The sequence below is a fragment of the Epinephelus lanceolatus genome, chromosome 3 (assembly GCF_041903045.1).
Source record: "Epinephelus lanceolatus isolate andai-2023 chromosome 3, ASM4190304v1, whole genome shotgun sequence".
Classification (NCBI taxonomy): Eukaryota; Metazoa; Chordata; class Actinopteri; order Perciformes; family Serranidae; genus Epinephelus; species Epinephelus lanceolatus.
This window is the reverse complement of record NC_135736.1, coordinates 3,785,610-3,812,849: the sequence shown is the minus strand read 5'-3', so window position 1 is coordinate 3,812,849 and position 27,240 is coordinate 3,785,610. Positions and strand designations below refer to the sequence as shown.

At 41.3% G+C, this 27,240-nt stretch overlaps 2 protein-coding genes across 7 annotated transcripts in view; one reads left to right on the top strand and one right to left on the bottom strand.

Moving 5' to 3' along the window:
• The window catches only part of LOC117255285 (up-regulator of cell proliferation-like), a 44,574-nt gene extending 37,474 nt beyond the window's left edge, over nucleotides 1–7,100 (top strand). For 4 of the 6 annotated variants that reach the window (XM_078163404.1, XM_033624023.2, XM_078163417.1 and 1 more), the window contains 3 exons: nucleotides 374–643; nucleotides 728–994; nucleotides 4,526–7,100. In XM_078163404.1, the coding sequence (XP_078019530.1) occupies nucleotides 374–643; nucleotides 728–994; nucleotides 4,526–6,993 (3,005 nt within the window). In that variant the 3' untranslated portion in view covers nucleotides 6,994–7,100. The remainder of the gene's footprint in view (nucleotides 1–373; nucleotides 644–727; nucleotides 995–4,525) is intronic. The other 2 variants (XM_033624025.2, XM_078163423.1) reach the window with 2 other exon arrangements.
• A 25-nt stretch (nucleotides 7,101–7,125) lies between these two features.
• Nucleotides 7,126–26,017, bottom strand: cabp2a (calcium binding protein 2a). The gene is made up of 7 exons (XM_033624027.2): nucleotides 25,818–26,017; nucleotides 25,333–25,551; nucleotides 14,449–14,479; nucleotides 11,453–11,587; nucleotides 9,961–10,070; nucleotides 9,220–9,367; nucleotides 7,126–8,959 (listed from the first exon to the last, which is right to left on the bottom strand). Exons 1-7 carry the CDS (start codon nucleotides 25,854–25,856, stop codon nucleotides 8,934–8,936), a joined length of 708 nt encoding a protein of 235 aa, XP_033479918.1. The 5' UTR covers nucleotides 25,857–26,017; the 3' UTR covers nucleotides 7,126–8,933.
• Nucleotides 26,018–27,240: the final 1,223 nt, after the last annotated feature.

Here is a 27,240-nt window from a genome sequence, read left to right as displayed (position 1 = left end):
CTGGGTCCCTCTATGCGATCTGTGTTAAATTTTTTGAAAAAGGTTTTGAAAAATATGTAAGACCAATGAAAAAGTGTCAACACATTGGCGAGAGAAGACTATGCTAAGAAGGCGATGATGAAGTTCAAGTGGATCCCAGTTTGATTTGGTGTTTCTCAGCAATCAAGAAAAACTATAATGAACTATCCAACCTGTGTTCAGTAGTTAATGATTTCATTTAAAATCAGATACATGAACCAATTTGTCATACTGTAAATGTTTTGCTTTCAGAGTGAATTATTTCTGAAAATGAAACAGATGGAATTCAACAACATGAGCATGTTAATGTTACTCAGTCTAAAATGAATGTTTTGTGCTGTCTTATGATTGCAAGCAGTGCCCCCTCCTGGTAGGATAGAGTTTCTGTCAGTGAAGCCAAACTCTGTGGTCCTTAGCTGGGGATGCCCACAGAGACTGAAGGGTCCCAAGAGCTTCAGGGTGAAGTGGAGCTCCTCTGTGAGGATGGAGGGTTCTCTCGTCATCAAGGACATTCATAAAATTGAAATAAACAACCTTCAATTTGGACAACAGTATTTCTTCAGTGTGGCCACCGAAGACAAGGATGGCAATTCAAGTGAATGGGTCACAGCATCTGTTTACACAGGTAATATTAGAGATGCCAAAATGTTTTATTTTCCTCTCACTGGACTGTGTTAATTTATTACTTCCATTGACTGCCCTCTTGCAGCAGTGCCTGCCCCTCGGCACTTAACAAAAGGACATTCGGAGGCCACAGCTGTGTCCTTGAAATGGACCAAAGGAGACAACATGGAGGGAGTCCCCCAGCAATTCCTTGTGACTGTCGAAAGTCAAGGGAAAGAGCCGCTAGCCATACACACCAAAGACTGCTACAAGATATTGTCAGATTTACAGCCGGACACAGAGTACGTTATCTCTGTCTCAACAGTGCTGAATGATCAGTGCAGTGAGCGGATCTCTATAACTATACACACAGGTGAGAGCTTATATCAAAAATTCTTAACATGTCTACTATACTTCACTGTGTTCACAGGCAAACTGAAATGTTAACAGAAACACAAGTGGTAATTTTTCATAATCTTTACACAAATACTGTATATTTTATATGAAAGACACATGAGATTGAGTGTAAAAGGAAACTTCTATTGCAACAAAGTCTTTTCTTGGTAAGTATGAAAACAGCCCAGCAGAGAGAGAGAGACTTAGAGGTATAAGCCAATAATATAAAATTTACCCTCCATGAAGTTAAGCTTCAAAAACCCTGGATCCTAACATGGACAAGTTATGAGACGATGGGCCCCTTATAACAAACACCTGAAAGGGCCCCATCCTACCTTCTGGGCCCTCCCCACACCCCTACAGCTGTTTTACTTCCTTTTTTTTGTTTGTTTCATTTTGCATGTCAGCTGAAACTATTGTATTCATGCTGGAAATGTAGCGAGGCTGTGTAAACCTTCCAAGTGTGCAGCTGTATTAGGAAATCAAAAACCAAGGCTCTATAACCATAGCTGTTTGTAACAAAGCTCATCAGGAAAACATTGTGCAATATATGTTTTGACAGGCTGAGTATTACTTCTCCTCATCATGAGCAGTGGCGGTTCTAGGCCAGTTTCAATGGCCTGAGGAAATTTTGTATTTGATTTAAGAGCATCAATCTGGTGAATTCTGAGAGCCAAGTTATGATGGAAGGATATGCCTAGATTTCAACATCTTTGTGCTTTTTATGTGTGAAAAATGTTCTATTTGTACTGATAGAAACCCTAGTGGTATGTTATGGTGAAGGGTTACACTTAAAATACGACTAAGGATTAGTGGTTAAACATTTCAGTAATCAAAAGAAAAATGACTAACGTACTGATCTGCCTCTGGGGGGCGATTTTATTATTTTAAATCGTGCAGACAAAATATTCTTTTAAAACTCTCACTCACAAACACAGTTACAGATACACAAAACAATACAAAATATGCAATACGAAAAGTAAACAAAAGGTAAGACTCAAATTAAGTAGAAGTATGGCACCCTGAATCAGAGCATTTAATGTTATGCGGCTCTGGGACAGGCAACCCACTGGATCCATGGCGTGTGAGATCCGGCCGAGGCGCGGGTGCCGGAGCTAATAGCGGCCATTCAAGTCAATGTAAGCTGCTCCACCAGCCACGGCCTAGAAGCGGCTCGGCGCTCCGCTCCGCTAAAAACACGCGCCGGGTCTATTTCTGACGTCAATTTGCACAGACCAAATAAGTCAAACAGGAAGTCAGGCGTAGAAAAAAACTAAACGTATCCGGTTAGTTTTCAAAATAAAACACCCATGAAAAACTCCGGATTTTATTTCACATCGCTACATCAACATGATGTGACATGTAGGCTAACTACCATGAGCCAAATGAGAAAGAAAAAGTTTTCAGAGCTTACTTCAATGGTGCTGTGTGTTGCCGTGCAGGTTCAGAGTTGTCGTAAATACAGCCACACAATTCTCTACTGATGTTTTCCTGGTGTTTCCAAAGAATTCTTAGTGGGCGCTCCAGCCGGTGCGCTACAGAGTGACGTTCATTTACCGGAGGCATTTTATATCTGGCCGATTTTTGGAGACTATGGCGGGGAAAATTAGTCAATGTATGAGAAACACTGTAGCCTATAGGCTATATATACACTAGAAAACTTGCGCCCTTTTCCTCCTTGTGTGGTGTATTCCATAGATATCGTAGTCTTCCGTGTTGGTCACATGCTCAAGCAATCTCTATACATTAGATACCTTGTTGAAGGCGAAAGCGATGAGTCAACGTTGCCGCCATCTTGGGGAGGTCACGGCCGGCTGGCTAGTACTGTTGTGTATGGAGATAGCCTAAGTCTTCAGCAAACTTGGTGTGCTGACTCAAAAGTCTCAAAGTGTAATTGGGTGCCGGTCCAAAAATTTACAGCAAAGCAGAAAAACCTGACAGCACTCACTAATAAGTATAATACTTTTTAATATAGTGGATTGCACAGCAGCAGTCTGTGGTTTGTGGGTGTGAGTCCTTTTTAACAGAAACCAGCTGGTTCAGATTAACATTAAAAACAATACAAATATGGATCATTCATAAATGCAACCTCAGTGATACATCGAATCCACCTTATTTTCAAACACGGAAGTAAATAGTGATCAACTTCCATTTTTTTGTGCGTGACTTCCGGTCAGCCGCTTTCCCTCATGTTTTCCCTTACCGGACCTAACGGTGCAAGCTAATTTTTTTTCAATTTTCAGTTGTTTATGTTAGTCAGTCAGTTAGTTAGTTAGTTAGTTAGTCTGTGTATTTTGTAAAACGTTAGATAACTGTGCCCACGTTTCCGTTATAACGGAAATTTATTCCCTCTAAACGCAAATAAATCGCACATCAATCATAAACTATGAACCAAAAAAGCACAATCTATCCCGAGTGAGACAAACTGCTTGATCCCCGTCTCCAGTGTACCAGCAGAGAACCTGTAGAACCGAATCAGCGAAAAAACACACCGGGCTACACAGCCTCTCTACCTGAGCAGCTGAAGCTGCGGCTCGCACCCTCGACACACAGACACACAGACGGTGCTTCTGCATGCCAGCCAAACGTGTGCGCAACTGTGAGAAATAAATATGTGAGGTGTACGCTGCTTTTCTATCTTTTTTTCCCTTTTCTTTCTTTCTCTCTGTCAGCGACATACACTCCTAACACAGGACGGGTTGTTTTAATTGACTGAGTTGATCATTAAGCCATAGTGATGCGCGGATCAGCTCTGATAGCACCCGAATCAGCATGTACGCATCAACCATCCAGCCGTTACAACATGATTGAGCTAGCAAAGCAGTTTTGTGTTGCTATGTGTGGTATTTATTCAGTTTTGGGAAATCACGATGTCTAGAAAGCATCAGTGGCTGCAGCTGACAGGGACAGCTAACGTTAACACTAGCAGCAAAGCTAACATCAGGATCGTCATCCGTTAAAAGCCTCCCGTTGTCGGATATGACATGAAACTACTCCAGTTAGCTCAATCATGTTGTAACTAAGACATCCACTGGAGAAAATATTTTTTTCACGGGCCACTTTGTGAGTTTAGTGAGTTGTTACAGACACGGCTAACGGCTAACAGCTAACGGTTAGCCCAGCTAATCTACGATAACCATGTTATTAATTACACACAGAGAAAATACTAATGTTTGTTCAGTCATTGTGTTTATAGACTTTACAAACATCAGATTAGTCTAAACGGTGATATAGTGATGTGAAAAATGTGATATATACATATATATAGCTAAACTCAGCAAGGTAAACAACAAGGTGATTCCCATTTACACAGTGGTAAGAATGCTGGACCGGAAGTGTCGCACAAAAAAACGGAAGCTGGCTGCGTTCTGTTTTGCCTCCGTGTTTCCGTGAAAAATAAGGTGGATAGTCTAAATATAATTAAAAAAAAAAAATAGAATAATCGAAAATCTTGAAGCACAAAATACAATACCTGTACATTTATCAGTGTCTTTGTTTTGGTTCACAGAGCCATGTCTCAGGGAGGTGCTGTCAAAGATCGGACTTGAAGACCAGTATGACAACAAGCTCACACTTAGCAGTGCTCTTCAGATTGATCAAGATGATACATCAGACAAAAATGAAAGTGCAAAGTCACTTCCTGAGGCCTTTTTGAAGAAACTTATGATGTTGAATGTGAATGCTAGAAGTGTCAATTGTGTGTCCAGCCATGTCAACACAGACAGGAGCGACGCCATCAACCCGCTGGACCTCATAACCGCGTTGTTTCTCTGTTCAGACAGCTTACTTCAGCAGTACATGGTTGTGAAAATGGTACTCTGCCAGTTTGCTGTCCCACTCCTGCTGCCCAACTATGAAACAAGAGAAATCACCATGATGTTGTGGTCCATGCGGGAAATCGTTCAGACCTGCAGACCCTCCATCCAGGCATTCAGAAAGTTCAACTATGAAGAACGAATTGTGCTCTCGGATATTCCCCTAGTGTCATTCGTCAGATTGGGGAGGACAATCTCGTCTAAGTCTCAGATGCTGAACAAACTGTTCAGCAACACTCAGGAGTACCATGACATATTTTATCATCGAAACATGGTGTGTGGTGATGTCTCCAGGAGGATTTCAGACGGACTGGTAGAAATCAGCTGGTACCTCCCGTGTGGGAACAGGAACACAGACAAATTCACTGAGCCGCTTGCTGTTGCCAACCTCAGAGGAGACATCAGGGTCTTTGACGAGCAATTCTCATTCCTCTGCCAGACATCTGCAGCTGTTTACATCTTCTGCGATGAATCAGAAGCAGATTACTTCAAGATTCTGGAAGGGAAAGATGTCAAAGCAAAGATCATTTTGATTAGCAGCGTACAGGGGAAAACCTCTACACTCAAAATGATGACGATGAAACCAAATTTAAAGACAACAAATGTGAGCCAGAAGAAAAAGTCTGATGCAGAGCTGATAAAAGCCCTCCAAGAATTAATCTCTAAGATGCTAGAAAATTGCCCAGACAAAGTGTCAGTGGCAAATCTGGCTGACAGAGCTCGTTGGTGTGGGATACTGGTTGATGAGGACAGTGATGAATGCCAGAGTGCGTGGAAGAATGCTGGTAAAATAACAGCACACATCCCCAACACTTCAGAATTCAAAGACAAACAACTACCTTTCCAGGGAAACATCTGGAAGGAGCTATCAAGGCTTGAAACCGAGTACTGGAGATTGCGAAAAGTTGGCAACCAGAACACTGAAGTGTACCGCAAGTCTTTGAAAACAAAAGAAAAAGAGCTCAGAGGGAAACAGCAAAGATTTGAGATGACAGCTGCAATGTTAAGCTTCCTTCGTGGGATGGTCACCTCAGAAGTGCAACGCTACTATTTTCTGAAATGGCTAGAAACTGATTTGGACAATCTGTCCCGGCACCAGCTGTCAGCTCTGCAGGATCGATACCAAGAGCTAAGTGAGAAATTTCCCCAGGACACAGAAAAAATTGCGGAGATTGATAAGCAAATATCTGTTTGTTCTTTGGGCCTGGTGCACTTTTTTCGAGAGTGTGGGCAGCTGTATGAATGTGCGAGTCACTTGCCAGAATACAGCCATCAGAAAAAAAACATGGAACAACTCCCTAGGCTTTGTGCTCAGATGCTGCTGAATGGTTTCCCTCTTGAGCTTGTTGATGGAGACGCAGCAAACATCCCGATGAAATGGATCACTGAAGTGCTTACTGAGCTTCACCACATTTTGCATCCCAGCAGTAAGCTCAAAGTCATCACAATCATTGGAGCTGAAAACTCAGGAAAATCGACTCTGCTCAACACCATGTTTGGGCTCAGGTTTGCTGTCAGCAAAGGAACATGCACCAGGGGGGCATTCATCCAGCTGATCAGTGTCAACAAAGCTGTCAGGAAGGAATTGGGGTGCGACTGCATCATGATCATTGACACTGAGGGACTGAAACCGCATCAGATGGTTCAAGATGATCACAGCCATGAACGTAATAAGGAAGTAGCAAGCCTCGCTGTGGCACTAAGTGACACCACAATCGTCACTGTTTCCAGGGATAACTCCGAAGACAAAGACATCTTAGAGATGGTGCTTCATGCTTTCACAAGGTTAAAGAATGTGGGCAAGAAGCCACTGTGTCATTTTGTGCATACCAACTTGTCTGCCAAGCCTGCTGTAGAGAAAAAGAAGAGAGGTACAGAGTTGGTGAAACACCTCAATGAAATGATCTGGAAGGACACGCGGATGAAGAAGGCCAAGGTCACTAAGATCTCAGATGTGATGGAGTTTGATCCAGACAGTTGCACCTGGTACATTCCTCCGGTTTGGCACGGGACTCCACCAATGGCCTCTTTCAGTGTTGACTACAGTGAAACTCTGCATGCTTTGAAAAAGAGACTGATAGGGGACCTCAAAAAGTGCCAGCAAAGAGGTGATCTGATGCATTTTATCAGCAGTGTAGATAACTTCTGGAAGGGCATTTGAGAAATGAAGCTTTATCTGAGCTAAATGCAGGAAATTGGTGTTAAAGGGAAGCAGATTTTCCTCAACAACTGAAATTAAGTTCAATTTGGAAAAAGAAATAAAGAAAAGTTATCTGGTCAGTAAAACAGTGTGTTGTCACTGTTATTCACTTTCTTTTATTTACAATAAAAAGACCTGACCTGTTGAACACTGTACAAATAAAACACTGAACATGTATATATAATTGCATAAAATAAACATGCACTTTTAGACAGTCAATTCATTTCCACCTGAATAGGGATACAGGTATGGACATAATGTGCACACATGTAACAGACACCAAAAATCACTGAATAACACTATGTTATTCTCAAATGTGTATCAGAAAAATGTTATTAAAAATGGCAATTTGATTTTCCTGCAGTGGTGAATTATATCAGAAGTGTTGTAATGTAATGGTAAAAACAATTATCTTGTAGTTTTATCAATAAAGGTGTATATACAATCTCATTTCACTTCTGTTATCTACTAGTGATGCACAGGTTGACCCACAGTCCGGCGTTTTGGGGAAGCTTGGTAGAAAATATTGCTGGTTTTGGGCAGGAGGGTCACTAAGTGACAAAGCAGCATTCTTAGTAAGTAACCTACAGAAACAATGTGCATTAATCCAACTTCCCTCTCTTGCTGTCTCTCACACAACAGCGTATCCTCAGAATAGTTTGATTGATATCTGATGAATTAGCACCCCACAAATGACGTTATGTCTTAAACATACAGTTACGTAACTAACATAAAGTTACAGAGGTTAGGTTTAGGCAAGTAAAGTTACTGTGATTAGGTTTAGGTAAAGAAAGATGGTGAGTTTGTTGTTTAAAATGACTCAGAGTTCACACAGTTTTGAATATGCATCTTCAGGGCAAAGTCCCAGGGGAAAGTCAAGGTTTTTCTGAACCATCCACCACCCCAACCCCTGCCCCCTTACAAGACTGATCGGACCTGTTTCCTTGTTTCAGCCCACTGGTGTGGGATATGTACAAATTTGGGTGCATTACTTTTTGGAGAAAAGCAGTTTATGAGAACAGCCTTCACACAACAAGCAGCTTCATTGCTCTCAGGCTTTCCGTTATTCAGCTTTTGAACAGGAAAATCTATTTAAGTCCAGCAGCTGTAAATCACTCTGGTTATAATGTCTGATAAAAATATTTCCCAATGCAAATATATTGGCCTAACACTGTGTCCCAATAAGCAAACATCTCTCTGTCCACACTGTACATATTAGCTATGCTCTCATGTAAAGAAACCACGTAGGTTATCAGCTGTGTGCTTGAGATCACAGGCTTAAGACATAACCACTTAAACGATGGATAATTACTTGCTGACTTTCTGTCATTTGTACTTTTCAAAAGAAAAAACACATGATTTGTATTGTGACATTTCCTGGAAATTACATACAATACAGCAGGTCATTAGCAGAAACTTTTAAGTTCAGTTTGTATGTTTGCAGTTTGGGTCATTGATTAATGTATATGTTTATGGGTTGGGCTGGGCAGGTAGGCTCTCACAGCAGGCCAGGTTGGTCCGGGTTTTAAAAAACCCTGACCTACACATCACTACTATCTACACTACAGTATGGTATGCTATGGGATATCAATTAAAATTTGTTCATATTTCAATTCACCTCTAAAGAGAAGCTTTGGTTAAACCTCTTTATCTCTAAACCTCTAAATCTCCTTGCTGATTCATCACTTTATAATCTTTCATTACATGTTAAATACATATCACATCCATACAACAGTAACACATTGAAGGGATTCTCTCATATTTAAGAGATGATGGAATTAACTCAAAACTGAAAACTACAGACACCTATAAGTCTTTGTACATCAAGAAGAATTAACAAGAACATTAACAGTGTGCAGTCTGGTCCATATTAGTACAGTAGAGTGAGGTTTGCTGAGGAGTCAGCGAGACATCATTCGCACAAACTCTGTGGAAAGAAAATATATGTTGTTATAGTTAGTTAAGGGAAAGGATAGTGTCACCTTTATCTGCATAATGTCTTCTACCATCTTCTTTCTTCAACCTGAACATCCACCTTTCACCTCAACCAAAAATCATGCTCTAATACCACCTAAAATAAGTTTCTGGTGTCAATCTCTGCACACACTTTCCCTTGTTTCTTGAGTCCTCTTTATTTCCCCAATCTATTTCCTCTCAGTTTCCTTGCCTAAGGTAGTAATCACTGACCTTCAAAGTCTACCTGTCCATCCCCATTGAGGTCTACGTCCCGCAGGATCTCATCTATCTCGTGGTGGTTCAGCTGCTCACCCATGAGCTTCTTCATGGCTTCCCTCAGCTCCCCAAGGCTGATCTGACCATCCCCATCAGAGTCAAACTGGGAAACAAAACGGATGTTGAAAATTAAAAGTATCTAAACACAAATGCATTAGTGGTGAAAGTTGGGGGAAATGGAGTGATCTATTTAGGGAACCCAAGAGAAAAAAATGGCGTCATAAGTTAAATGAAGCTCAACGTAAGTTCAATCAGGAAGACTTTCTTTGTGCTCATTCATTCACAAGTCTCTCCCAGCCCACTCCCACTGCTTCCTCTAATCAGCTGATTATGGGTGTTCACTCTTCCAGTTATCCAATCAAACTTTGCCACAATCTCCCTCAGCCAACCAGGAAGCTACTGCAAAATTTTAAATCTGCTCTCTCCTCTGCTGCTGTCAGCTGTCCTTTTAGGCAGAATTGGCGCGCCCTCCTCCACCCCAGCCATTGTATCCAAAGTCCAGGACAAGCTCAACGGAGGCTCTTGCCTCTACCAATCAAGATCATCATCACTTCTCCATCCCTTCTCAAATCATACCATTTCTATGGGGTCTAATCGCCAAAGACTTTCCACATTTTTCATTCTTATGTGCACGTTAATAAATATTCTTTTTACTATGAAAAACGAGTCTCTCCTGATAGAAATTGTATTGCACACCTCTTTGAAGGCATCCCTCAGCTCCTTGACTCCAATCATGTCTGCAGTCTCAGCAAGCATCTTGGGACCCATCAGTTCCACAAAGTCTTCAAAGTCCACTCTGCCGCCACCTGAAGGGGGGGAAATAAGTATGCATAGACAAGACATCGTTAACAAGCAAGCAAACCAATAACTGGATTGACGAGTTAGTGACCAACGTTACAGTATATGTGATAGCATTTGTAATGCATAGTGGTTTGGGGAGTACAGGCCGATTTATAGTTATGCTTCGGCTATATGCAGAACCTACGCCGTTGCCTATGCCAGTGGCCTACGCTGTTGTAGTCATTTGTGCAGTGATGTGTCTGTGTCACTGTAATTACACCTTTCAAAGCACTAGCTGGCCGTGGGGTTTCTGTGAAGAACTGTAACGTATGATTGGTTCAAAACACACCTAAAACATACATGAAATATGGCTTGATAGCAACAACATTAAACAAAAGTACAAAATTCTGCTCCATTATGACTCACAAGGTTCACAGACAAAACTCTTGTCTGTGAACAGCTGTCGCTCAGAGGTAGAGCAGGTCGTCCAGATTTGGGGTTAAAATTCAACTGCTTTATAATTGTGTGGCAGGTAGTGGTGGGCGATAAAACGATAACATATCGTCTTGCGATAAACACTTATGCACCGTCAACAGATAAAACATTCGATACAATGTTCGATAATGTTACTTTATTCTGTCGGAAAGAAAACACAAGGAAAGCCACGCAAGTGGACTGTTGGACATTGAAAGCTGAGAACAGCCATACTTGCAATTATCTTCGATAGGCTGGCAAACTCCAGTAAATAGTCTGCACCTGGATGTTTTGCTAGCCAGAAAAAACACTGTCCCCGGACCAGCATCAGCTGTTGGTGCAAGTTGTGAACTGTAATTCAGCAGGAAATAATCAGTTGTGTGTCTGACTATGGATGGTGGAGCTGTTGAAAGAATTAGTGGAGTCTGTTAGTTGCAGTGGTGGCTGCTAGCAGTTAGCTCCACTTGATAGCTGCTGAATGGCAGTGGAGCGGGTAGCCACCGGCCGCCGGACTTCACAGCTGATCCCTGCAGGACTCCACTCAGTCCAGACTCAGAAGGTTTTTGGGTTGATGCTGTTTGACAGGCAGGTTGGAGGCTCAGTTATCTGTGAGTGTAAGTTTAGTTTCAATCACCAACTCTGTGAGAGGGCACGTGTTTAAACCTCCAGACTAACATGTCGCAGATTAAGAAAGAATTCAGGCTTTAATTAAGTTATTTCTCTGCCTCTTAACAGTGAGTTGGATGAGTCAGAATTCACAATGAACCTGGGTACCAGTTCTAGTTGTAGTGTCAAAGTTTTCGAGAGCATAAATAGAGAGATATTGAGCTTTTCAAATGATGATCATTCAGTGTGTGCTCGTAAATCACTCCTAAACCTGTGAGCCAATGTGTGTATGTGTGTATGTGTGCTGATGTGTGCGTGCAGGACTTACAGATCTGCTGGCTGAGTTCTATCAGCTCCATCTCTGTTGGCATGTATCCCATAGTCCTCATGCACTCGCCCAGGTCCTTACAGCTGATGAAGCCATCCTTGTCTTTGTCAAATTCCCTGAATGCCTCACGCAACTCTGCAGGGAAGACGTGTGTGAGGAAAAGAGTGAGAGAACCATAAAGATGTTGCACTTCCAAGTGTATACTCTATAGATTCTATGGGCTCTAGTTTCCCGGCGCAGCGCAGGGTGGCGCAGGGTGGCGAACCCCACGCAGAGCTAGTTTCGAGCAGCGCAACCCGAGGCGCGCTCAGTTTGGTAGTTTGGCAGATCGAGGTGCGCTGAGATGGGTGTGGCGGCGCAGCAGGGGGAGGTGTCGACAGATCCAGCTTGGCGCAGTGACAGTTTCGTGCCAAAAGGCTTCGCCGAAGGTGCGCTAAAAGCTCGCCATCTGAAACCACGTCTACTGTCAGCGCAGGCGGACAGTGCGCACACGTCACCAAAACCTCACAGGCAGGTTTCCAGAATATCAGGTACATTAACGATGCAATAAATACCCAAAAAAACACTATTCAATGCAACTATCTGCAATCAGCACATAAATGTATCTCTATATCGACTGTCCCGTCACCTCTGATGTCAGATCAGGACCAAAACATCAGGTTCCTCCTGGGAGAAGGTTGGCCGTCTGACGCTGCTGCTCTCTTCTGCCATGGCGAATTGAGTAAACTCTCATTACACCTTCGCGCGGCACATTTAAGGGCGAGCATTTGATTGGTGTGATGTGTGTAAAACCCACTCCACGCCTTCTCTCCTCCCTCTTTCCGACTTGCGCAGGTAGGAGGGATGGAGGTGGGAAAGAGGAGTAGCTGCGTCAGGTGCACGGTGTGCCAAACTTGCAAAATCCGCCTGGCCACACCCAGTTGGCGAAGCGCCCCCGCCTCGCCCGGTCTGCGAAACTAGAGCCCTCTGTGTCAAACTTTGTGATTGTCATTTCCTTTGATTTCATCTGATGATACAGTTTTTGTTGATAAATGTGACAATCCCGATAATAATTAGTCTAGGTTGTACTTCTTGAGTGTGACAGTGTTGTAGTAGTTGAGTGCTAAAATATCTGGAGTGCTCTTTAACTGCTTTATTACCAAATAGAAAGAATAACATCTTGTCGGTAGGGTTATTTTATAACCAGGCAACGACAAATCTGTTCTTGTAAATAGTTTTTAACATTAGCAAACGATTTCTTATCTTCAATAAAGCCATTATCATTTATAAGCCCTTCATAACAGGGGCCACATGATGAATATGAGTACTCTTCATTATCTTGTGCAATATTTGATCATTTGCAATATTACTTTTCAATATCATGATCACTTGTCAATGCAGTGCAATATAATTTACTCAAAAACAAAATCATGTGCAATACTACTTTTCACTGTCATATCATATACGATATAACAAGTCTTGTACTCGGAGTGTCGGTGGCTTAGTGGTAGAACAGGCACCCGATGTACAAGGCTGTTGCCACAGCGGCCCGGGTTCAACTTCAGCCTGTGGCCCTTTGCTGCATGTCACTCCCTCTCTCTCTCTCCCTTTCACGCTTGTCTGTCTTGTCAAATAAAGGCTTAAAAATGCCCAAAAAATATCTTAAAAACCAAGTCTTGTACTTATGTTACTCCTATTGTTACTCTATTAGGCACTGGTTTTCATTCCTTAAACACTTTATATCTTGTATATTTTGAATATTTAGACTGATGTTGTTTTCAAAACGGGGCCCAGTATGTAAGTTAAAGTTAAAGTTAAAGTCCCACTGATTGTCACACACCTGAGTGTATGAAATTTGTCATTTTTGTTTCTGTAATTGAGGCATTCTCTGGCACAAGAATTTCCTTTGGGATAAATAAAGTTCTATTGAATTGAATTGAACTAAATTGAAAGCGATACCCTGATTGGTGTTGGTCACTGTTTTTGTTTTGTCTTCATTTCTTTTTTTGAATTGTATTGATTTTCTATACACACACAGACAAAAAGTAAATAAATAAATAAAGTGACAATTTATTTTATCTTATTCTATTTTTATTTTATTTATCTAACAGGGACAGTGCACAGCTACTTAGCTGCACTAGAGTTAGCTGTAAGATCATTTTCATCTGTAGTCTCTAGGCAGGAAACAGAGAATAATTTCTATGCTAAAAGACACTATTATATAAAAAACACAATTACAAAATGGAACATATTCATGACACAATGGCTTCAGCAATAACAATAGCAAGACAACAAAACATCAAGTCATCGCAACAGCAACAACAATACAACTACAACACTAAGACACCACAACAACAACACTAAAACCACAACATTAAGACATAACAAGATTTCATATGGGATGCTACTCCCAACCCGGGGATGTCAACAGAAGCATGTAATGTTTAGAAAAAGCATCATAGTTTGGCTCTACATTCAAAGTGGAAACTAACACCAGGCTCCCAGATGAAAGACCAGGGTTTGTTGGACCCATCCTCTACCCCTCCCATGCACCTTTCCAGCTCCTTATATTCCGTCATCACTGCAGCAGGTGCTGTCTATCAGACTGACGGCAATCAAAAAACCGAAAAGGTGGCTTTTGGCGTCAGGTGTCTGACCTCAGAATGAGAATGGGCTGGTGAAGCAGACTTAAGGAATATAGGGGGCAGGAGGCAGGAGAGTTAAACTGTGCTTAAATTGTGAGGAATAATCTTTCCCTTTGAATGATAATCCTTCACTTTGATCTTCCGCAGTTCAAGTGAAAAAAAAGTCTCTGCCGGTTCATACTGCTGGCAGTCAATGGAAGGGCTAAGCTGGGAATGTCTACTTAAATTATCTCCTCAATGAAGCAGAATTTTTTTTACAGTTTAACAGAGGGTTTGAGGTTTGAAAGGAAGGTGATTCAGGAAGACAACAGGAACAGCTGAGGGGGTGAGAGATGGAGTAAGGATTTGGAATAAGCTTTTGATACTCTGTACCTTCCATTTCCTCTGGTCGTAGATCTCTGTCCTGCAGTGGTACAGATTGAAGACAGGACACAGAGAGAGAGAAATGGACAGCCTGTCAGGTTAAACACACACTTTGTATATAATTCTGTATATCTTGTCCTGTATTGACGATGACTTAAAACGGAGGAAACATTTTAGTGCTTCAACTTTGCTCCTGTGTTCAACCGCCTGAGCAGAGATTCTATTACTGGATTATTTGGGTTTTGATCTGACTGACCCTAATAACCTCTTTAGTAGATCTGCTACACAAGCTGGTGTCCAATCTCATTGGACTGGTGAGGCTTTGAATGTCTGCTGTGCATATGCTCCACAACATGCATTCAAAAAGCATAATTAAAAACAACTCAGAGATGCACAATGACAAAGCATGGGCTCTTTCTCCCTTTCCAAACACACAGAAATAAGCACACACCTGTGTTTGTCACAAATGCAACAAAGCTGACGAAATGACACTTGCAAAATGCAAAAGGGAGTTAGAACCAAGCATCTCTTATAAATAAGTTTAAATAGTAACACAGTAACACCTCTCGCTACAGCCACACATGCACAATTTACAGTTTATTTTGAATTGGCTTCAGCATGTGGTGGCATGGACCAAAGGTGATGCCAGGATAAGTTTGTTCACCAAATGCTGTGCTCGGCCGTGACATCAGCAGCAGGAATAATACAGGCCTGGATTAGAGGATGCAGGAGAGAGAACAGTGGCAGGGAGATTACAGCTGTAAATTGTATTACAAATCACTAAGGCTTATCGTTTTTTCATTTCTGTATCTGCCGCTGATTTTCATCTGCATCTGCGTCTTTTCCAAGGTTTGGCTGGGACTTGATAAACGAACATTAACACACCTGCATATGCAGCAAACACACAAATACCTACATATGAGGGGCATTATTCAGAATTACCATGTGTATACATGTATTTTTCTCTGACATGCACAATGAAACTCATTCACATACTGAAAACCTGAAAACCACCATGCTTTTACATACACTTTCCACTTTTACATGCATTAACAGCTGAAACACTCACACAAACAACTGAAAAATTATAAGCTCAAATACAGTTCATATGCACAGTTAAAATGTTCTCACATGGTATTTTGAAAAACCTTTTGTATAAACTTTTTTTTTTAAAGCATTTCAGTATGTTAGAGAATTTCATTATGTTGACTTTGTGTGTCTGCCTTTTAATGGAGTTTAGTCCTCCATCAGGCTGCACTCACAAATTTTTCACGTTTTCCTATGAAAAGCAGTGTACCCAAATTTGTACATATCTCACATAATTTGAAAGGCTGGGATCATGTGACCAATGCACTGACAGTAAACAAGGAAGCAGTCCTGAGCACTTGTAAGGAGGCAGGTTGTGGTGGATGGGTCACAAAAAACGGACTTTCCCCTTTGGTCGTGTGTTCAGATATGTGTGAACATTTTAATGTACGTCCTAACCATGTTTCTTTTCGTAAACCTAACCACAGTAACTTTATGTTAATTTTGTAACTGTACGTTAAGGACATAATGTCATTTATGGGGTGCAAATTTATAGAAAATATGAACGCTTGCACACAGGTTTTCATTGTAGGGAACAGCGCACTATGGTGCTTTGGGCACGCTCCTCCCTCAATCCTTTTAAAGGGATAGTTTGGATTTTTTGAAGTGGGGTTGTATGGAGTGCTTATCCATAGACTGTTTGTAACATACAGTAGATGTCAGTCGGCATGCCCCCAGTTTGGAGAAGCAGGCTAGAGTCCAACACGGAAGCTAAGCAATGTATGAAAGGGAAGGAGGTCATCAAAAAAATGTATTTTAGCACCTAAAAAAGTCCTTACTGTCTGACTTTAAGACAAAGCAGTGATATTCAAAATATAGCACACATCTAAACTGATATTAATTTCTTTAGGTGGGACTTTTTTAGGTGGCTAAAATAAATTTTGTCGCTGACCCCTCCACAGCAGTACATTTCTGAGCATCAGTGTAGCCTGCTTCTCCAGACTGGAAGTGTTGAAGTGCTGACTGCCTTCTACTGTTTGTAATATACTGTCTGTGGATAAGTACCTCATACAACCCCACTTAACAAGATGTGAACTATCTCTTTAGCATGTGTCAAGTGGAAAGATATCCTATACTACTGAACATCGACCATTAGATAAACCAGGAGCAACAGTGTGTTATAGACAGAGAAAAGGAGGCTTCTGCCAAGAGATTGCAGCTGCATCCACCTCACTTTCTTTTTTTTTTTCTTTTTATTGCACCATAGTAACACATTAGGTCGACTTTTTGTTTTCAACCTCAGATGAAGATTAGTACACACATGAGGAGAGAGTCCCAAGCAGGGCTCTCTGTCTGTCAGACTGTCTGAAGGGGATGCATAAGTGCAGAATAATAATGTGATGCATAACAGACTCTAGGATAGGATTTTTTTTCCTCTAAATATTACGACTTTATTCTCAGCACAGACATGAGGGATTTGTTTTGAATGCACAGAAGGTTTTGAACATGAGCAGAAATCTTTAACTTACACAGCTTAAGCTTAAACATATATGACCTACAGTCCAGAGGTTTAAAAATGATATGTGTTTATGAATATAATTCATTAAAATGAATTAATGTGTCATTGATGTGAATATGTGGCATGTGCACATTTAATTTCAGTTTCAATTTTATTTATAAAGCCCAATATCAAAAATCACAATTTGCCTCAGAGGACTTCACAGTATACAACATCCCTCTGTCCTTGAACAGAGTGGTGGATAAGGAAACCCCCCCCCCCAAAAAAAAAAACTTTTAATGGGGAAAAAATAGTAGAAACTTCAGGAAGAGCAACTGAGTAGGGATCTCCCTTCCAGGATGGACAGATGTGCAATAGATGCCATGTGAGCAGAATAAATCAACATAGTAAATGTACAATAATCCATAAAAGATTCAACATTTTAAAAGGCACCTTCCCCAAATAAAAGACACAAAGGAGGATGGAAATGCAATCATGTCTATATGTGAGTTGAATCAGCAGAGAAAACATTAAATTAGAATAAGTTGATGTACAGGGCAATTAATATTTGAATGCACCACAGAATGTCTGAAAGCCTTACTGCATTATATTCCCTTGGATTTTTATATTTTGAACTATCACCTGCCGCCTGAATTTGTGTTTTCTTTTAAATAGAAAAGACATTTCCACCATAATTTGGTGCATAATAAAAAGAAAAAAATTGCCAGACTGCAGGAAATGAAGTGTTCAGTTCGTTCAAAATTTTCTCTGAGGAGGGCCCTCAGACCCCCAACTTCATATGTGTGGGATAGCCCATATATTGTTCTGCTTTTCTTCCAGTAGCCTCAGACTTTTTCTTTTGTAGGCTGCTCTTGTTTCCCCTTGGAACAATTCAAAAGAATGCTTCGGATTTGGCATCACTGGCAAATTAACAATTCCTGACTGGCTGCTGTTCGTGATCAATAATGAGACCTAATTTAAGTTTAAATGTCAAATTTCTAACCATTGCATTTAACACTTAACTACTTCTATTCTCATAACTTTTTTGGTCTCTAAAGTAAAGATATTTCAACTGTCCAATTAAATCTGTTTGTTTTGGCATTCAATAATGTGATTTTTTAAATGATCCAACACACAACACAGTGCTCAAGGAAGACAAAGGCAGTAAGGGACTAGGATAATGGACAGAGAGCACTGGCCCAAAAAAGGTTGAGAACCACTGCTCTAAAACATAGAGACATCTGTTTGTGATGATGTTAGCAGCTGATCACAGCTATATCAGCTGCCAGTGGGCTTTGACAGCTGCAAAGACTTTTGATAGAGTTTGTGTCTATGTGCATTGGGCTAATACTAATAAAAGCACACAGGCATTACTGCCAGAGCTGCAGGAGGCTTCTTTCTCAACAAACACATGCACATGAATTGCAGATCCAGTTTTTCGTTGATTATAATCTTTGTTGACCCCAACTCTCTTGTTGTTCTATCTCTTATGCATGAATAGAACTAGCGGTTCATGTGATGGGCTTTGAGTGCAAGACGACCATTTAGGAATTCGTCAAAATAAGGGTACAGAAAAAGTACTGGCAAATGCCTTATCTTGATTGTATTTTGATATTTTGTGTGATTTACTACGTTACCAAAAACCTACAGGTTTTTGTCTTAATGGGACTGTTGTTATGGCCATTGCTAGCACCCACTCTTGGTGTTTAACCTTTCTGGTAGCTTTAAGGGCCAGTGTGTAAAATGGGTTGAAAACCGTTGAAAACAGTGACATCAGTGGTCAAATTCTAGATTGCAGGGCTCACTCGCTCACCCCTCCCGTCGGGTAAATGACGTGGCCTCGCAGACATGAGTTTTTCAGGAGTAGGTCTATCTAGCGACGAGGTAAATGTTTATTTAGACATCTAAACCATGTTACAATATTGTAATGAATCCCTCACGAGCAGGAGACCAGAGGAGCGTTCGGGAAAAAGGCCAGTTTATTTGAGCACTCCAAAAACTCCAGTAACACTCCAGGGGGTAAAAGACTCCGTCCCAAACTCTGACTCTTCTAGCGTAACACACACACTCCATACACACATACTTGTTTACAATACCTAGCGGGTACCCCCTCCCCTCTCTGCTCCACCAATCTCCAGCCCGCACACTGACTGACAGCGTAGCCGGTAAACAGAGCTCAGCTGTTTATTTAGCCTAGCAATATCTCCGGACTATAGTAGCTGCAATGGACGACTATGAACGTGATTTTGAAGAGTTTCTTGTAGCGGACACAGACCCAGAGCCATACCTGTTTGAGCCGGAGCATACAGATGAGGAACTCCATGTGTTAGATGCTGAGCGGGTGAGAAGAGAGGCTGAATGCACAGAATGGGATTCGGTGCTAATGCTGCCATCGCTGGGGAGATATATATCATCAGGAGGAAAAGCGCCGCAGAGAGTGCATCACAAGGAGTGAAGTTGCGTCTTCTTTTCCTCGCAGATGACAGTTCGGGTTCATTCTCTCCTGTTGCGTGGTAAGTGTGGTCCATTCGCAAACTTTATAACTAAAAAAACTTTTCACTACTCTCTATCGACGAACTACTAACACTCTCTGCTGTTTCCTCCTCCTTCTTCCTTCCTTCCGCTGTCTTCGTTGGTTTATTTATACACGCGAAACGCGTTCTCTGGCTGGCTGGATTGTCTGCTCGGTCTGCCGTACATACATGGCGGCACAAGATGCTGACCTCTCTAAAGCATATTTATATATATATATATATATATAAAAGCATAATTATAAGGCTACAAAAACCAAACAAATTTTATTTTATAGCGATTATACACTTGTATAAACATATTAATGAGTAGAATATTCAGATTCAGATTTAGATTTGACAATAAACCATGCCAAATATTACACACTGGCCCTTTTATGTATGTTTGGTGCTTCTCAAAGTCAAGGAAGTATCCTTAAACAACAGAATTTCAAGGAAGCTACTTTATTGAATCCCACCAAAGGACTGCTCCAATGTTAAGGTTCCTTCCTTCAGTGAATTTTCAAGGATGTATATGTGTATCCTCTGCAGGCATGTAGTACCCACAGTTCTTTGCACACGATTTACTGGAACTGAATGCATAGCCCCTTCAATTAAACACATCTGGGCACTCACTAGCCTGTTCCAATGTGTGTCCATTGAATGCTAGGAAGGAGTCTTGCCTAGCCTCTGCAGGACCTGACTTAGAAGGACCCATTCTACCAAGGAAGCATCCGTGACTTTGAGAAACACTGTCTTATTAGGGTGTATGGTCCCCTGCACTTGATTGGCTCCACCCACTGAGGTGTGGCCCATTTCCACTCTACTTCCTGTCTTGATGAGCTGGAAATTCTGGTTTGAGTGTCACCCGGTCAGTTTTCCAATCCCGAGGGTGCAGCTCAGGACCTAGGATGCGAGAATAGGCTGGTCAGCGTGATAGTCGGGGTGACTGGAACTTTTACGCCTGCCAGCATGCTCCTCATTATTGTAAAACTTTCAGGTTGTATTGTTAATTAGTGAATTAGCTGTTGGCTGAAACTAGCAGAGCTATTGAGGTACTGCAGTACAGATGACCTAACAGGACTCCAGCCAAATGACCTGACATGACTCTTAACAAATTTGGGTATGTGAGGAGAAGCAAATGTTCCCAGAATTGGTTATCTAAATAACAGGAAGCAGCAGCTTAAGTGACAGGAAGCCCCTTTTAATGTGTGTGTATGGGAAGGCTTATAGGAGTTAGTTAGTTAGTGGTTGGAGTTATTGTCAATTAAATTAATTGTCAATTGTTGGAGGTGAAAATCTGTTAGATATGAAATTTAGCATATAAAGCATTTGACCTCTGTGTGTGTGTGTGTGTGTGTGTGTGTGTGTGTGTGTGTGTTTAGTTTTTAGTATAGTATGTGAATGAGTTTAGTTTCATAGTAAATGTGAGAGGAACATTTTCAGTTGTATATATGAGCACATTTTACTAGTATGTCAATCAATCAATCAATCAATCATTTTGTGACATGGAATTATACAAGGACCAACTCCAGTGAAGTGTGATTTCATCAGCTCCTTTAACTTCTGCACTGTAATTTAGTCATTTTGTATGTCTTCTTACATTGTTGTCCATGTTTCTAGATGGTTCTGGTAATCCACTGTTTCTGGTTGTGGAATGATTTAAGAAGACGGCTGCATGGTCGCCCTTCTTATCATGAGCAATGCCACTCTGCAGCTGCCTCTGAATGGTGTATAGAAGTGATGCACAGCAGGAACAGGACAGCACCTCACATTCCCACCATCACACCAGTCCTTGTTCACTGTAAAGCACACTCCTTCTCCCCTTCTCTCCTTCCTTTGCTCTGTCAGATCAGCATTTAGAAAAAGAACCTCCTTGGAGTAAACAAAGTTTTGGTGAATCAGAGGATAATACAGTTCCTGATCAACATCACAATGAGCAGCTCACTTCAAAGTTTGTGAAAGTAACATGTTGGTACCACAAAAGTACCTCGGTGATTCAATCATGCTGCAAAAAGTGTCCCCCTCAATGTATATGGTGACTACTGCCCTGTCACGCATGCATAATTAGGCTACAGTTGTCTGGGTGTGCAAAGGTGAAGTGCGCTGGTCTTGTCATACAAAGTTTGATGGAGTTTCAACCATATATTGGACAATATGGAGATATTTGCATCTGGAAAGCCGGACTACAAACGTGGATAGACAGGGAGAAACACACGCAAGCCTAATGGTCGATATACACTGTGCGATTTTGGGCTGTCCCAGAGGTCTTACGTCGCACTGTGAGACAGGTTCAAGGACATGTGATATGTGTGGCATTTCTGTGCAAGCCTGCATTTGCAGGTAATCCATCCAAGAGTAATGTGAGTGCAAAGCACAAGTGCTTGGTCTTGTCGGAAAGCTACGGTTCCGCTGTTTCACATGATATGCATGGCTTCCATCTCTGTCCCACTATATCCATCTCATAGACTAATCTGTGCATTCTGTCGAGGAATCTCTTTGTCTCTTTCCTCGACCCATACCTTTTAAGTAAATACAGGAAGATCAGACTAAAGCAATAGAACTTGTGGACAGGCTAATGTCAGCATGCTAATATTGCTGATAGGGACAATGTTGTTACCATGCCAATTGGATTAAGTTAGAACTTTTTTTTACCTGCTGTTTAGCAGGTATAGCCCTAAAGTTTACTATGGTCATCATCTTAGTTTTGCATGTTAGCATGCAATCATTCGCTGATTTGCACCAAACACAAAGTGCAGCTGATGGGAAGTTTAAAAGTTTTTGTATTTGATCATAAATTATCATAAATAGGCTCATCATCATAAATAGGCTATACTGAACAAATACTCTTCTTTTTGGGTGTCCACTATCTATTGAGGGAAGTTTCTGGGTGTTTAGTTGCTAAATGTTCCAGCTAGTTGTCAACTTTTTCTGTCTACCCTTTATTTATCAGAGCAGTAAAAAAAATACAAAAAACGTACAAAACAGTCAAGTTGCAGCAAAATTGAAACAATAACCCCCTCTACACCTTGCATTAAAATGTGTTTTGGGTGATTGGATTGCAGTCAGGTAGTGCTTAACCACATGAAAGTACAGGTGGATGCACCCAAAATGGATTGAGGACAGATTGTGAACCGTTTAGCCAAGCCACTATGGGAGGTGATCAAGGATGCATTGTGACCACACTGAACACAGCTGTAAATGTTTTCAGTTCACATGCAACAATTACATAGGCAGAAATATATATCATGAATGACTGATCCAAATCATTAGCCAGATCATGAGCTAAACTACTTGCCAAAACGCTATGGATACATGTAGCTTTGACACCCAGGCTGGGTCCAAAATCACTCACAACTCACTATATAGTCCACTATATAGTGACTTCGCCATTTTCTAGTGCTGTCCTGATGTATAGTGGGAGTTATTATGCTCTATATAGTAGAATCAAAGAATCCCAAAATGCATGGTGAAAAGTAGCAGTCGCTAACCAAGCATTATATCCCATCATGCGCTGCACTGAAGGAACAGACAGACACTGTCGCCTCACAGCAAGAGGGTTCTGGGTTCGGTGTGCAGAGTTTGCATGTTCTCCCTGTGTCAGCGTGGGTTTTCTCTGGGCATTCTGGCTTCCTCCCACAGTCCAAAGACATGCAGGACGTTTAGTCACGCGCCCCTAAGGAGATTGAAATAAATCGGCAATTGATATTTCTCTAGTGCTAAGTCTTACTGTACAGAGGAGAGGCTGTGCTATCTAACATTAGCGAGCTGGGTCGCTATCTGTGTTTTGTGTTGTAATGGCATAATGTTGGTGAAGATTCTCAGTCTTCAAATAACATAGTCCACTTGTCCAACTGCCGGCAACTTTTGAAGTGTAACATTTACTTGTAATGTTACTTAATGCATGAGATCAGCACATCTTAATTTCAATAGGACAACTTTGACCATTCCATTAGTTTTTATTGTCTCTCTTGGATGACATACACTTTTAGTAAAGTGTTAAAATATTATTTTTGACCAGATTACGTGAATTGTATATATTCTAATCCTCACTCAAGAGAAAAAAAGCATTGCAGAGCATCATTCCTGTGGGCTACGGCAACATTAAACCCCTACGCTTGCCTGAGAAGAACTAAATGCACAAACATGGTATTTTAAAATATCACATCAAGAGAGACTCACTCCAGTCTGATCTATTTTGTTCTGACAACGTTGGCATGCAAACCAGCACTGTGGATGATAAACAAGGTGCAGACTTACATCTGTGTCACCAGTAATGAGGACAGATCAGTCAGTGACAGCAACCCCACCCACATTTAAAAGTACTGTTTGTGGTGGAAAAACTAAATGGACCTAGGGTCTAGGTACCATGTCTGAAGGGTTACTTTTGGTTGCAAAGGTACCATACCGAAAGTGTTTGGTGGAAATGGAGCTTTACAGAGTTGTTGAGGTCACATGTGACCTCTGAGTTTCAGACTTGTTAAGGTCACATATGAGTCATTGACCCACCTGGCCATGATGTGTGTTGTTAGTGTAGATGGGTCCAGGTGTGACTAGGTGTTAAACTGTCTGGGGAAGGATCACAAGACTGCATTGTAGGTGGGTGAAAAGTGATGGCCATCTCCTCTGTTTAACGGTGGTCATTCCAGTTTGACCTAGATGGCTTCTTTCACGCCTTTTTCAAACCATCTGTCTTCTCTGGCCAAGATGTGTACATTATTGTCCTCAAAGAAGTGTCTCTTCTCCTTTAGATGTAAATGTACAGCTGAGTCTTGACAATGAGGAAACATAACAACCACTCCACAAGAGCATGGCGCAGCACAGGAGAGTTAGATCCTTAAGTAAGACTCAGCTGTCCATTTACATCTAAAGGAGAAGGTCAGTAATTAAAATGCTGACATGCTTTATAGAGCTGAGGGGAACTGCAGTGTCAGTCATGTCATCATTCCCTGTAGTTTCATATTTACAGTAAGATGTTAAATTCAATCTCCATTTATTTGGAATTACATTTAGCCACCAAAAACACAGCAAGGCCAACTACAAAATACAGTAAAAGGACATAGAGTCTATGTAAATGCCCTCAAATTTATTATAAATGAAATATATTAAGCCCCTGTGTTCAGTCACTCTTGTTACAGTTCTCCTCTCAGCCCAAGGTCTTTCAATACCTCAGAAGCCCTTAGCTCAGTAAAGCACCTGTGATACATTACCATCTTAATGGCTCTTTTCAATTAGCACTGCCAGCTGCACAGTCAGGAAATTACTTTGTTATTGATCTCTGCCATATTCCTCATCTCTACATAAGACATTCATCTGATATAAGAGGCACACATGATATCTCCAGCACTGTTAGAATGTGATTCTAGACAATTTGGGGGGCCCGTTACCTTGTCATTAATTTACAATCTGTTATATTACCACTTAATCTTTTTTTACAGCTTGTGATTGCTACAGGGCATACAGTATGTGTAAAAGATCCTTTCATTAAATCATGTCTGGTTAAAAAAAAATCTCAACACTTATAACACTGAACCCTGCATGGTTTATTATACAGGATTGTTTCATGTATTTTTTTTTACCAGAACAAATCCTATTTAGCACATTCCAGCACAACCACATAAATTCTTGCGAAATGTGGTGATATGATGGTATGTAGGATGGACTGGGGTTGACACTTAAAGGGTGAAATTCTCATTGATGGAGATGACAAGGCTGTGATGATGTCAGTCAGATGGATAGCCTTAAGTTCACCTTTGTGCTGCAATGACACTGTTAAAATGGATGGATGAAGAGATTCTTGGGCTATGATAATTCTTTACTGTGTGTGTGTGTGTGTGTGTGTATAAAAGTCATACATACAAGCTGGCTCTGTGCAAATCCCTGTCTGAGGAAGATACAAGCGGGCCCCACTAAGTTGTGCAGCATGTTGCAGTTCTTAACCAGAGCGCACAGGGGCTCATCGAAGTCCCGCTCACTCCCTCCTTCCTCCTCGTCATCCGTGTCAACCTCATCTCCACCCAGAGCCCCCAGCATGGCGGCAGCCAATGGAGCGCCATGATGATCTACAACTGACTCCCCCTTAGAGGAGGGGAACCAAGTGAATTAGAACCCAAATAAAGTTTTATATTTCACTGACTGCAATGAAACTGACCGATTCACAATTTTCATACTTTTATAGCAGTTGAATTTTGAAATGTAGATGTATCAACATAGTTTATTAGAAACAAAATTCATTTGAATGACTTACTTTCGCAAATATGGACATCCCAATATATCATCTTACATATCAGTTCACTTTAATAAATCTGTTTCTGTCAGCTGAAAGGAATGAAATTGATCCTTACCTTCTTCCTTTTTTTAGAAGCCTTGTTTATGTTTCCCATCTCCCTCCCCCTCCCTTTCCTCCTTGTTTGTCCCCACACTTCCTCTCTTCTCCCTCTCTGCTCACTTATCACATAAAAGTCCAAAATCCACACTGAATCCAGTACATTCCGTGGGGCGTCTTTCACGCCGTGTGAGGCAAAGGCAAATGTTTCCACCTGCACCACTACTACTGAAAGTGCATGAGGATTCCTGTCAGTGCACGTGTTACAATCCAAGATCCCATTGGTTAAATTAGAGGCAAGGTAGGCATTAAATTCTAAACTCTTATAGGTTGCTGGAGGCAGTCATGATGAGCTTTGAGACATGTAGTGTGATATTATGGAACAGCAGCAGGGTGCTGGAGATTGACAGGGTGGGGTGGGAGAGCCGGGTCATATCTGGGTTGAAACAACCTACTGCTGCCAGACACCGGCTCTGATTGCATGACTCGCTTCTCTCTCTCTCTCTCTCTCCCTCTCTTTCTCACACACACAAACATACACTTTTCCCCCGTATTTATCTGTCACCCCCTCTCACCATGAATGATCCCTTGAATTTGGACCAACTTAATCTAATCCATCCCACCCACCTTCCTCTCTCTGCCTCCCAAACATCGTGCTTATGGTCTCAAAATGACTAGTCTGGCAGAACTCAGTGTGTTTGGTTGTGTGTGTGTGTGAGAGGGTGTGGGGGGTGGGTGGGTGTAGGCGGGATGGGGGGAGGGGGTAGTATTATGGATGAAGAGTTGGCTGCCTGTTTAATCCCTGGCATTTCAGATTAGAGGGGAAGAGTTACAGACCATGGGAGTAGAGGTTGGAAGTAGGAGTAATAGAAGAAGAATATTTAAATTACTCAGCCCCTTTTAAAGTACATACGCGGAGAGAAACACTGGGACAGATAGAATTGGAAAGAGATTAATATGTAACCTCATGAAGGTCCTATGTTGGAAAGCGGTTGCAAGAGAGGAGAGCACAAAACAAATCACAGTTGTGGCAAAAAGAAAGTGTCATGCAGACAGGGTTTTAAAAATACTGAAGTCATAATTTCAAATTCTCAGGCAGAACCCCATTCCAATCTACTTTAAGACATTTTGACTAAAATTAGTATTTAGTATTAATAAAAAAATCTAATTTCATGTATTATTAGCAGTGTTGAGCTTGTTACTCTAAAATATAATATAGTGTTCATTACCCATTACTCTTATCAAAAGCAATATTACTTTACTTATAACTCCCTGCCAACAGTAATTCATTACACTACTCGTAATATTACTTTTCTGTGACACCCCATAAAATTGGTAGTTGCATATCTCCCCGAAATTCAGATGTGTTTCCTCTGTGTGGATGTCAGGGTTATAGCTGGTAAGTGTAGCTGAGGCTAGTAAACATGATTTTTTTGTTGTTG